A 13,174-nucleotide genomic window follows, 5' to 3' on the forward strand; every position below is an offset into this window, starting at 1 on the left:
AGAAAGACACCGTATAGATTATCGTGAATGAATTTGTGGGTGGTAATAAAATGGAAAAAACATCCATTTTTAAAACCCAGTTTCAGGGACAGCATAAGATGCTGACTGATTCCAAGAGTAGTGTTGTTCTTCAAGGAAATTAGTTGGCCTCGATATGATTCACTCTTCTTGCTTAAGGAAATGAGTCAAAATGAAGCACTGAATAAGTAAGTATATTTTTGTGATAAGTATAATCATATATCGTTTTATTATCATGTGAAGTATAACAAGCGATTTATTTGAGCACAATCACCTTGCCAGGGAACTCCTTTGTCAAAAACAAAATATTCACAGAACTCGTTTGTGATATTTTGTGTCATTTTCATGGTGTGTCCTTCAGCTCACTACCATGATCACCGACACAAACTCATCTCCAAACTATGCTCACATTAAGTGTCATGTTGACATAAACATTCTTCAGACTTCAGTGAATCTCAGTGAGCATAATGTTCTCTGCATTCTAAAACTTAATAATCCATCACTCCTTCATACACACACATGATTGTTATCCTTCATTTTCATAGACTACTGCAGCCCAGTCACCTGGCCTGCAGTGTTGAAACTTGCAGGATATTGGTGGTCACCTGACACCATTCCTTTTTTTATGTGACGTCACGCAAGTGAGTAAAGAATTTTGAGGCATTAGTTTTGGAGTGACCTGCATAGTGATGGTATATACTTCCACTTTTTTCAGTTGCTTTTATTCGAACATGTTCACTGTCCATAGTGCCTATGCAGTGTGGAAAATTCCAGTAGATATTTAATACATTTGCTGTTTGTTGTTCTGTCTTAGGTATCTGAAACAGTATTGGAAACCACTGATTATTCACAAGTTACAAAATATCATTAAACAGTAAATTAAATTCCTTATTCCATAGCTCTTTTAATTCTCAAGATCAAAGTTTACAAAATTAATTTCTTTCAGGACAGTAATTCAGTTTCATCCCATGAAGGTGAGACAGAGAAAGATGGTGATGATTTGGGAAAAGTGGGAAAGAAATATTTGCTTCCCAAAGTGATTGCAGAGGATTTCTGTGCTTCAAAAAGTGTGCACAATGTGATTAGAAGCTAATGATGATGAAAGGATAGATGAAGCTTACAAATTCAAGAAGACATATCTGAACATGCTGAAAAATGGGACATGTGCAGTATGGGTGATGAGTGCCTGACCAGCAGGTTATGCAGTCATGGTGAAATTATAACATTTCTATTGCCCATCATGAAGTGATTGACATACTTTTCAGTTTTGAAATTGGAGGATATGAGAAACATAATTACACATCATATCGTAACTGCTTTTGTCCTTCTTCACCATCGAATAAGAATGAAAATTATTCCATGCCTTCATCCATATCTAGAATCTAAGAGGCAAATACATTTGAACACAAGGGATGTATGCTGTACTGTGCATATTAATATCATGTGAGAAATTGTATGCTTAAATGATGCTGGGACACTATAAAATCTATTGAAACTCCATTTTTATTAAAGCTTTTTCTTCTAATAGTTATGTACCATAGACAATGAATTTTTAGAGACCACCAGTTATCTTTCCATAAAATTAAAGCATCTTGGCATCATCTGATCATTGTTTAAAAGTGTTGAGCAGGCTGTTTTATGCATGATTCATACCTTCAAAAGGTATAAAAGAATTCAATTTTGTATAAAATACAGAGAGTTGAAATGAGAGGGAAATATAGTGACACCATGCATATACTTGTAGCAGATGTTTTGGCTCCGATTACTGTGTAACATTCGGTATGACTATTATCTTACTATAGGGTTCTGACGATGATGCATAACACATAGAGATACTGGCTTTTCGGACTTTGTCCATCGTCCGGATTCTAAATAACTAAGAAAAAACACAACGTTTTGGAAACTGTATCTGTTTCTATCCTCAGGTGAGGGAAGACACCTACTTTGTTGGGTCCCTTAGAAAGAGCTAGCCTCAATCACCAGTGATTGAAACAGATCCAGTTTCCGAAACGTTGTGTTTTTTCTTAGTTATTTAGAATCCGGACAATGGACAAAGTCCGAAAACCCAGTATCTCTGTGTATTATCTTACTACAGGCTGGTATTGATGGCCTTGATGCTATGAGACTGGATCAGAAACAAAAGGTGTAGGACCTGAAAAAGTGGAAATTAAGAACTCAGAACTCTGACAACATACACAAACTGCTGGTCATAATGTACTGGACAAGAAGCTGTTTCAGTACTGTCTATTGTGCGTGATCAGATTGGTGTAAGAAAAACAGGAGAGGAAATATGGAGAATGTATGAGCCTATGGACAAGCCCAAAACACACAGTCGATTATAGCAAAGGGAAGGACACTGTTTTGGTGTATGTATACATATATAAGAGAAAATTTGTGGTCTCTCTAATGTGGCCTTCTTCAAGAAGATAGCATCAACAGAGCTGATGAATGCAACCAGATCATACTACTGGTGGCTGAGAACCATCTTGAAGACCTGATAATTCTGAATTATGTAAGAAGAGGACATGCCTGTGAGGCTGTGGGCAACTCATTGGGCCTATTTTACAAGACCATTTTCTCCTAATTCAATGAAGGAAAAATCCATTAAGCCAGTGTGTGCTGCCAAGATATTGAATAAACTTCAGTAGATGTTCATGAAAAATGCTAGAATGTTTCAAAATATACCACACAGAGACACTATTTTGGTATGAATTTATTATTCTTGTTATTATTATTATTTATTAATTGATTAAGTAAACCTGGCTACTTAGCAGAATATTCATTTATGTAACTTTACAGCAGTATTACAGACAAGGATAAACAGTGTTATAATTTAAATGGTATTTTGTGTGTATATAAACCCCTCAGAATTGGAGGGAAGATGGCTTAATTTTTATTTGCCTTTGCCTAGTATGAACCTCATTTAACACAATGCTCAAATCGGAATTTATGATGTGGTGTTCATTGTGTAAATAATATTAACATAACAGGAATCGTATGATCTGCAACTTTTATTTGAAATTGGTTTCATATGAAAAATACTTGGACTGCCTCTGTGGTCTAGTGGTCAGAGTTCCTGCCTACAGATCTAGAGGTTTGGGTTTGATTCCCAACGCTACCAGATTTTCTGAGAAGTAGTGGGTCTGGAACAGCCATGGATGTCCGTTACACTGACCATGCGACACCCTCTATTGGCTAAAGGTGGCACTAACTTGACCGACAAGTGGCAGTCGCTCAGTTGGTATAGTTTGCTTGTGGACTAAAACCGTGGAGTTTGTTCTGTTTTATTTGATAATAAATATTTAATGAAATACAAAGGAAGATAATTTATATGTAGCATAAATAGCTTTGCAGTAGTATGTTTGTGTCAGCAACTAAACTGAATTGTCTGTTGAGAATTCTGTTATAGAAAATATATTTGTGGTAATTGCAATATATAAGAAAAGTTATGATAGTTCTGTGATAATTATATTTTTGGAAGGACATAAATTATAAGTGATAGTTACAATAGATTTGTAATTTTTTAAAGGTAATGTGACTAAATATGTATGTAATATTCAATGAAAATATCAGTATTAAATTGTACGAAAGGTGACAGGATAAACCATAAGATAAATAAAGAAAATTGTTGAAGTAAATGAGTTTGTCATATTTCATGGAGATATCCTATGTGTGATTGGAATCAGTTAGATTGACAGTTAATGTCAAAAATTACATTTTAGTTGTCATGGTTGATATAAGCAATACGTAAACATTTAGGTTGATGAGGTATGTAAAGGCTTGAAAGACCATATTTGGAGAATACTGTCATGTGATAGTGATTATATATGGGATGTGGATCAATAATTGGATTTATTGAACTCGTTTAACTCGTAACTACACGTAACTATAACAGTCTCACTGATTTAAACACTAGAAATCACTGTTACTGCAGCATACATAAGTATTTCATGTCTTCACTAATCGTTGCTTGGTAGTGGCCCCCAAGAAGGCAGCTGCTTCAAAATTTCATACGTGAGTAAACGGGTTCATTCTTAACAGTCTAGCTTTGTATGCAGGTAACAACTCAAAAAATGTATTAAATACAAATTATGTTATGACCAGCTTCAGAATTTATATTTTAAATTTAGAAACTCCCCAGATGTGAGTAAGTACAAGCAACATTCAGTTCCATATATTGAAGGTTAAAAAGATTTGAAAGTTTTGTCTCTGCTCCCACTGTACACTTTAATGGCATGGTACAAAGGCACAGGGGCACCTTTGCATTTTAAAATAATGTGCTGTTATTCTGCAAATAGTTTATTATGGTCTACTGCTTTATGTCAGTAGTTCTGAAGCTGTGCATTGTGCATTTAACTTTGTTTTCGAATGTTATGGCACAGTGCACCCATGCATGGGTATACATGCACACACCCACATTTTCTCTGTCTCAAGGTAAAGTTAAAGTTGTCCCTGTGTGTAATGAATTTAGTATCACACCTTAAAGATGGAAGGGGGGGGGGTGTAGATCTACATTCCTAACCTCAGCTTTAGATGGAGGTAAAAGGTTGGCTTCATGTCCCTGATGCTTCACTCATCTGGGGAACTGGATAGGAAGCCGGGTGGGGTGCAGAGCTAGTCTGAACATTATGGAGAAAAGAAAATCTCTTATCCCTACCAGGAATCAAACCCTGGTTCATGGTTGTCCAGCCCATGGGCTAGCTGCTATTCTGATTTTGCTCACACAGTAGCCTTTTTTATAGCAAGGGTCACGTAACTTCGAACAAGTCCAAGAGTAACCTTGAATGCGCAGAAGAAAAATTTCAGACAAGGGGGTGGGTTCGAGGGTGTGAGAAGTGACAGAACTGGCCACCTGTCACTTTCACACCCTCGAACCCACCCCCTTGTCTGAAATTTTTTTCTGCCCATTCAGGGTTACTCTTGACCTTGTTCGAAGTTAGGTGGCACTTGCTTTAACATGTTCACTAATTTTCCAAGTGTAGAAGTATCAGAGAATGCGACTGGTGGAAATTATTAACTTCGCCCTCCAGACTGTACCGATAAAAATAATACAACATTGACATATACCTTAATTTATAGTGTTAGCATGTTAAAAGAATATTAATGCTTATAGTAAATCCATGCAAAATGTTGAAATTCAGTTTACATTTTTTTCTGATGTTTTTACATGAAGTTTGATGTATGTAAGTTGAGTTTTGTGTAACTTGCAGAGAATATGTTGGTTTTAAATAATTATGGAATCTTCACAGAAGCTTGTTAGAATAATTTTTTTCATCTTTAATCTTAATCTTGGTTAGGCTGTGTCTTCTCCTGATTCAGAATTACTTCTGAAATCATAAATCCTTTATAGACATTTGGAAGGATTCCTTGGGTGGGGGATCAGACCATTGCAAGGCACCTTTATGTACACAGTAGACTGCAGCACTATATAAAAACGTCAAAGCAGGCCTAAAGCAGTATCATAGGGGGATTTGAAAGCACAGCCTCTGTGTTCAAGTGTTTCTAGACTGAATTATTTTTAGAACTTCTTATTTAAGTATGATTTAACACAATCAGTAGCAATTAAATACATGGAAGTAACTGGGTGGGGGAATTCCAAGAAACTCGGTATGAAGCAGTTTACATATTGTGGCATGTAGACTCCTTGTTAAGCAATGTCGGCAAAACAACTAGACAACGGCCGTTACTATGCAACAGCTCATAAATAGCAACAGAGAAACAGTGTTTTCTATGCGGTCTGTGCTGAGGTATTATAAGCAAGACAGTTAGACAGTGGAGTGAGTGAGTGAGTGAGTGAATTAGAGGACTGCTGGCATTCAGTCATTGTGAGAAGCTGGTAGCTGAGGCCGGGGATAGTTCAGGAACCCAGAGGAAGGGGAACGTCTGCCATTAGAAGCCACTACCGAATAACGGCTAGTGAAGACGTGACTATGGACACTAGCGTGTGTATGTGTGTGTAATAGTGAATTATAAAGCGTAGTCATGAGCTGTATCAAAGTGTCCAATAAATCCGATCATCAGTCCAAAATCCCTTATAGTCACGCTCCATACATGTGGCAGCTGGTGTCAGAAGTGGCATAGGATTGGATTGAATTGAATTATTGCATTGAAGACAGCAATATGGAGCTATACCGCCGCACTACAAAGATGGAAGAAATACTGGCACGCCTGCTGACCGGAAGGAATGCCATGCAAGATAGGATGGAAGCCAAGATAGACATCAATCAAGAAAAGATGCTGACAAAGATGGACGCCAGTCAAGAAAAGATGAATTCAAGATAGACGGCAATTAGGAAAGGCTGGAAGCGAAGGTGGACTGTCATCACGAGAAGTTGATGACGATAATGAAAGCGGGTCAAGAAAAGACGGAGGCCTGTCTAGAAAGACGGATTTGGAGTCAAATCCAGAAGAGATAAGAGTCCAAGTCGGAACATAAGGAAGTCCCTAAGGAAGAGACCGCGGCGGAAACTATCGGAACACTGGTGGACTAATATGGGGATCGGCATCTAGCCGTAAGGCGCCGCCGATAGTCGTAGAAAGGAACCCAGTGCGTTGGTGGGTCCCGGAAGAAGCTGACTGCCGCCCGCTGACGGATACCCGTCTTTGCTATTCCTGCACCGCGCAAGGATCATGGTCGCCAGGGACCAGGCAGGGCCAGTGTTAACAATGGAGCCTCTAAAGGAGGGACGCTCAAGAGATGACGGCAGACGCGCCCGGAATGCAGCAAGGGAATAAAGGACCGAGGCGCAAGACAGCAGCTACGTTTAGGATGCGAGAGGACTGGAGGTCGCGAAATGAGCGGTCGAGTTTTCCATCGGGCTGCGAGAAGTGAATGACTGGACTTTGTGGAGGGGTAGGCCCCCCCCCCCCANAAGAGACGTCCAAAGCACAGCCCTCGGAAAAGAACAAAGATGATGGTGGTACACTTGGACCGGCCTGCGCCCTATCGGGAACCGCTCGGGACGGGCGGCCCTAAGGAAGGGACAGTGGGAGGAGCTGAAGAGTGTTCACCGCAAGAACCGAGCCACTGGAAGGAAGGCGAGGCCGATCACACACGTCACAAACCCAGCCCTCGAAAAAGAAGAAATTTCCGTACGCCTATAGGCTACTCGGGACGATAGCCTTAAGGAACGAGCAATGTGGCATGTAGACCCGTTGCTAGGCGGCGATCGCAAAACAGACTAAACAACGACCATTACTAGGCAACGGCCAGTAAACAGCAACAGAAGAATTGCTTTCTATGTGGTGCGTGCCAAGATGTTATAAGCAGGGCAGTTATTCAATAGAGTGAGTTAGTGAAGTGAACAGTACTTGGTTGGTGAGTTAGTTATTTAGGGTTACTTTTGAACTTCAGGCGTAGTGAGCTGTTGCTGTAAGAAGTTAGTAGTTGAGGCCGGGGATAGTTCAGGAACCCAGAAGAAAGGGAATGTCCGCTGTTGGAAGCCACTATCGAGCAACAACTAGTGAAGACATGACTGTGGACACTAGCGTGTGTGTGTGTGTGTGTGTGTGTGTAATTGTGAATTGTAAAGTGTAGTTATGCGCTGTATCAAAGAGTTCAATATATCCTATCATGAATGCAAGACCTGTCTGTAGTCACTCCTCATATATGTGACAAGACTTCTAATATGAAGTTTCCTCTCTGTGTGCAGATTAAACATACGTATATAACTCATATGGCATAATTTCCAGTGAGTGGTGCTAACTTGCAGTCCCACTTTTGTTGACAGATGTATGTATACTCTTTTGAATTGAGTGGCTTCGTTCAGATGAATTGCAGATTTTTACAAAATGTGAAATTGGCCTAAATTTTCGCAAATTCTTATAGTACACATAAACTGAGCTCACACTGCACCCTTTGAGAACCATTTCTTTAAGTAAGCAACAGAATAGGTCTGAAGTTTATGCTGTGGATGCATTACATGTTATGGCTTAGAAGGCATTCCCACCGAACTGGAAGCGGGCACAAGTAGGTTGGTAGGCTGTAGAGACAATATAGTAGAGGGTTTTTTGCACTAATTAAGGAACTTGGCTCACCCTTTGGAGCATGTACTATGGGGTTTCTGCCTGTCTACCAAATGGTTGGTTTCCTCGAGTTACAGTTTTTTCCCTCTTTTCTTCATCTCTTTCCCACATCCTTTACTAGAATTTTCCTTCCCTCTGTTCATTTTCTGCTACTACATAAAGCTCAGGAGACAGGTTTATTATACAGAGTGTCACAGTAATTTTGTAGAGTTGAATTAATTGTTGTCTACTGTGCTGGTAATTTTAAAATTATTTTTGTCCTATCAGTTTTGATTATACATAATTTCCAAATGCTTTCTTAGTCATTGTGAATGCTGGGCCTGAAATAAGCTATATTCACCTTCTTCAACACTGATCTCTAGTTATTATTTATTGTTATTTTTTTGTCTCATGTGATGATATGTATTTTGTGGTTTAAGCCATGAAATACTTAAGAATCAATTAATCCACATCCTATCTCAGAATGAATGTCACATGCATAGGGAAGTCTTGTCAGGCAATTCAGGGATGTCTTCGAGTGTTGTTTTGGCACCCTGGCATTGACAGATGTCATCAGTGTCATGCATACTCTCAGTATGTCACTGAAAGTATGTGCCTCAACCCCTACTTATAACAGAGAAGTGGTAGCATCAGAGAAATGGTCCCGTAAGTACAAATATTATGTTTTTGGACATCATCCATCGTCTTGTCTGCATCTAACAACCTTCCTGTTTATATTTTGAAATCACAGCGTTTCAGAGGCTGGATTCTGTCCCAATCGATAAAGCTTGTTTTGAAAAATAAACAGGATGGTTTTTAGATAAAGACAAGACGATGGATAATGTCCAAGAATATAATATTTATACTAAGTACTAAGTACTGTCGTCACAAACTTTTAGATCTAATTGTTCCATAAATTTGTCAGATGATTGCAGAGTAATTTGGCACTGCAATTAAAGGTATCATACAAATAATAAAATAAACAGAAAAATTTGAAAGAAACTGGGACATTATGGGTATGTCTGTTTAGCGAAATATATCATAGTGTGAGATATCCCAAATGTACAGATCTAAGTAGTTAAATATATAGAAATATGTAGAATGGTGGAAGTAAGAAGTGTAGATCTTCACAAGGTACTTTATGCGTTAGTCCTTTTAGAGATGTTTAACATGTGGGATGTCTTTCTATCCCTGATCTCTTATCATTTACAGTCTGTGTGAACAGTTTTTCTTTTTCACAGCTTATTAAATTACCTGGGCTATCAGACAGTCATTTAATATGAAGGCATATGAAGTCTTACGTTTTCATTGTTTACTAGGAAGCTAGTCTACAAATAAGTTCAGGGAGAAGTTCATATCCTGGAGGATGGTGTCACCTTAAGCCTTTTTTTTTTGGCAGGCGACACAGGATGTTTCCACTGCATTGTCCACGCTTTGTCTCGGGCTGGTAATGGTGAACCCAAGACTCATCACCTATGACAATTCGGGCTAGCATATCGTTTCCTTCATCGTGGTAGTGATTGAGATACTGTAATGCCAGACCCATTCTTTGCATTTTGTGTTGTAGGGTCAGCATGCGCGGCACCCATCGTGCACAGACTTTGTGAAAACCTAACCTGTCATTCATTATGAGGTAGGCCATGCCGTGTGAACAACAAATAGCAGTTGCTATAGTGTCTATAGTTACCCTTCTGTCTGCTCGGATTAAGTTTTCAACCCCCCGTTGCACATTCGCCTCTGGCAATCTCCGTTGGGTGGCCGACTCGGTGTTCGTCTTCGATACGTGTCCGCCCCTTAGAGAACTTCTGCACCCAATTATAAACAGTTTGACGTGGCAGGCACTTCTCACCGTAGATGGGAAGCATTTCTTTATGAATATTCTTTTATTCCATAACTTTTGCCCACAAAAATGGCATAAAGGAGCGTTGTTCGAGGGTTGTACACTCACTCAGAGGCGCCGCCATCTTGCAACTGCTGTTCCGCTTTTGTAAACATCGATTGTCTCGTGTCGAATGTCATAAATTGCCCCCGGACTCATGCTGCCATCTAGTGGCGATAGCCTTAAGTGCCTCATTCAAACATCTAGTACCCCACATCTGTTTGTAACTTACTTGTTGACTCACCTGCGTATTAATGTATAGTCACTTGTCTTTTGCAAGGCCCTGGAATGTATCGCAATTTAAAATGTTCACGCATATGGGGAATTGATTGTTGATTTACTATAATTTGATTTATTGCCGATCACATTTGCCGCACGGTCTAAAGTATGAAGTATGTCGTTCACCCGAATACTGGGATCGTGGGTTCGAATTCCATTCAAAACATGCATGTCTTTGTGCTTTTGTTCTCTGTGAATGTAGCGGCCTTGCGACGGCTGATCCCCCATCCAAAGAGCCCTACGGACTATGTATAGGATTAAGAAACTGAAAAGTGGCCAAGGTCCAACGAAGGACTGTAGATCCATAGACAGATAATTTGATTTGGAATGCAATTTTCAGGAACACAAAGTTTTAAGTCTGTTTTTGGATAGAAGTGAAAGCCGATCAATATGACAGTACAGTTAGTGTCAATGAGAATATGTACACAAAACAAAGTAGGGAAAGATTTCACGGGATTGTAAGAGACGCATATGTTGGAAGAGAGAGATCTGTGGAAACAGTTTTGTTACAGGATGACCCAGCCTCTTGGGAACGTCAGTAGATGGTGCTGGTGGTGATTATGATGATCGTTTTGATCTGCAGAGAGAACATTTTTGTGCGTTTTGAAAGTGCATAACTGTTATGATTTAAGATTGGAACAGATTAGGAGAAAATATTTTTTTTTTATATTGATAGTTGCATGTGGAGGCTTTTGAAGATTTGACATTTATAGACTCTTGAATTTAAATATATTTATACCAGTCTCTGAGGCTGTTTAAAGTGAGATATGGAAATGAAGAAGAAGGGAAAATAAAAGAGTGATTCTGAGGAAATTTCTCAAGTCAATTTTGTTCACTATAAGTGTTGTACTTGAGGGTAGGCATATAAACTGTTATGAAGCCAGTGAATGATCCAAAAATCAAACAAATTCTGCATAGAATTAATTTATTATGAAGTCTTGCATATTTATGGGCGTTCTGAGCGTTAGATGCATGATTGTATGACTAATTGACATCCATCTTTTATCAAGTATGAAAAATGTATCACTGTTTTTACATAAAACATGAGTTATTGCTGATCATTACAAACATTTCGCCTGGAATATGTCCCATAGGTAATTTTCGTTTGATATTTGTCACAAGTTACCGCTTAGAGTCTGAGTTTAAAGTTTATGCGCTACACGTTAGGTTCATTACATACATGTGTGAGTTATTGTGCCCCTTAGGCCGCGTCATAGCTCAAGCGGTTAGTCTTTGGCTTCCCACCGCGGCGGCCCGGGTCTAGTCAAGTGGGATTTGTGGTGGACAAAGTGGTGCGGGGGCAGGTTTTCTTCGAGTACTTCGGTTTCCCCTGCCAATCTTCATTCCACCAGTTGCTGCACAATCACCCTCACCTATCATCTGGGGCTGGTACAATAGGCCAGAAGTGGCCGCAGTACAAGGGACTTAGTCCCACTCCACTAGCAATAAAAAAATTGTGTCCCATATTTTTTAGGATAAATCTTTGTAATTTTAGGTATGTTAAAAAAAGAGATGCATTTACTACATAGGTGATTAATTTATAACAACACTGATATAGCCCCCCCTCCGTTTTTCGTGCATATTATCATTGCCTTTGTTATAGCCCTTTAATGCCAAATTACCTTCTTCGTAGCCTATAAAGATTTTTATCCGTGTGTGAATACCTACACATCGATTTGTCCGCTCATGGATTGTTTGTTCAGTAAATCTACTTGTATATGTAGTTAAACATTCAGCCGTGAGATGGCAAGACGCTTCATATAATCAGTGCTGCAATCTGTTCGGAATCCCGTCATAAATTAGAACTCCAGAAATCGTGGTTTCGTTTGTAGAAATATTTGATCTGATCAGGAAATTGACGGTATTTCTGGCATTTGCATAGTCACACACGCCTTTCCATTAGTGTCCACTTTGAAATTTCACTGCCCTACAGGACAGATGAATGCATACAGATTGGAATAATGGCAGTAAATATTGATCATGTGAACTTGTTACTGAGATGGTCATCTAGTGCTTACACATATTTGTTTAACCTTGGCGCTACAGGCCTCATTTGGGCCTAGACCTACCTCCATGAAACTCTCCGTGCTTACGCATTACTGATCACAAATATTTATCGCGTGAGGACCCGTCTGAGCACATAAACATTGAAATTGCTTTGTAAGATTTGAGGTTTTCACGGCGTTGACTTCTGACGTGTGGCGCCTTGTAGATACTGTGTAAACCGATTTTTCGGAGGAACATATCGCCTCCATCTTCAGGTAGAAAAAATCCGCAAGTGAGGAACCGGCGTGAGCAGGTGGCTGCAGCCACGTCAGTTCACACATCTACACGGCGGCACATCCAAGAAGACAGCATTCTTCTTTGAAATTGCTAGTTTGAATCCAGTTCGGGGCATCGATGTTAGACCCGCATGTTTCTGTGAGAATATAGGGATTATGGCAGCACGAGCCGTGTCTCCCTTTCTAGTACGAATTTATAACAACCCCTACGAATGGAGGAGGTGGATCTCCTGGAATAGGGCCGTAGTTCAAAGAAGTCGAAAGGGGGAAAACCTGGAAATTAACGACACTAATGTTTATTTCTTATTCTGTAGGATTTCTGGGAAATAACGAATATCATTAACTGCAAGTAGGAACTCATTTCATAGTTAAATAGGATCAGTTATCCTATACGGAGACATGCTTTCGTAATGTTAGATTAAGACTCTTACAGCGGTGAACATGAAGACTGCGGTTTTCTCGGACGTGATGCCATATAGTTATACTAAATAGTTATCGACGTTTTGGAGGAACCTGGCGCCTCCGTCTTGTACTCTGAAGATGGAGGCCACAGTATGTTCCAAAATTTTGGTAATCATATACAACACTGTGTAAGATTTGAGTTTTTCACGGCGGTCACTATGAAGAAAGCCCGTCTTCTGGGATGTGGCGCCGTGTACAGATTGTATTAGTCTGTCACACCTGCCCACGTTGGTACCTCGCTCGCGGATCT

At 39.6% G+C, this 13,174-nt stretch overlaps 1 protein-coding gene across 6 annotated transcripts in view; it reads left to right on the forward strand.

Moving 5' to 3' along the window:
- LOC111866479 (ubiquitin carboxyl-terminal hydrolase 48) overlaps window positions 1–13,174 on the forward strand; it is a 281,194-nt gene that overhangs the window by 35,177 nt on the left and 232,843 nt on the right. Inside the window, exons 15-16 of one of the 6 annotated variants that reach the window (XR_002843155.2) lie at window positions 81–206; window positions 2,114–3,124. The exons of 2 other annotated variants lie outside the window; for them this stretch is intronic. Coding sequence is in view for 2 of the 4 variants with exons in the window: in XM_023855452.2 (XP_023711220.1) it covers window positions 965–1,058 (94 nt within the window). In the remaining 2 variants the exon portion in view is untranslated. Of the gene's footprint in view, window positions 1–80; window positions 712–964; window positions 1,873–2,113; window positions 3,125–13,174 lie in introns of those variants that run through there. 3 more of the 6 variants (XR_002843154.2, XM_023855452.2, XM_023855455.2) reach the window with 3 other exon arrangements.

The sequence above is a fragment of the Cryptotermes secundus genome, unplaced genomic scaffold (genome assembly GCF_002891405.2).
Source record: "Cryptotermes secundus unplaced genomic scaffold, Csec_1.0 scaffold320, whole genome shotgun sequence".
NCBI lineage: Eukaryota > Metazoa > Arthropoda > Insecta > Blattodea > Kalotermitidae > Cryptotermes > Cryptotermes secundus.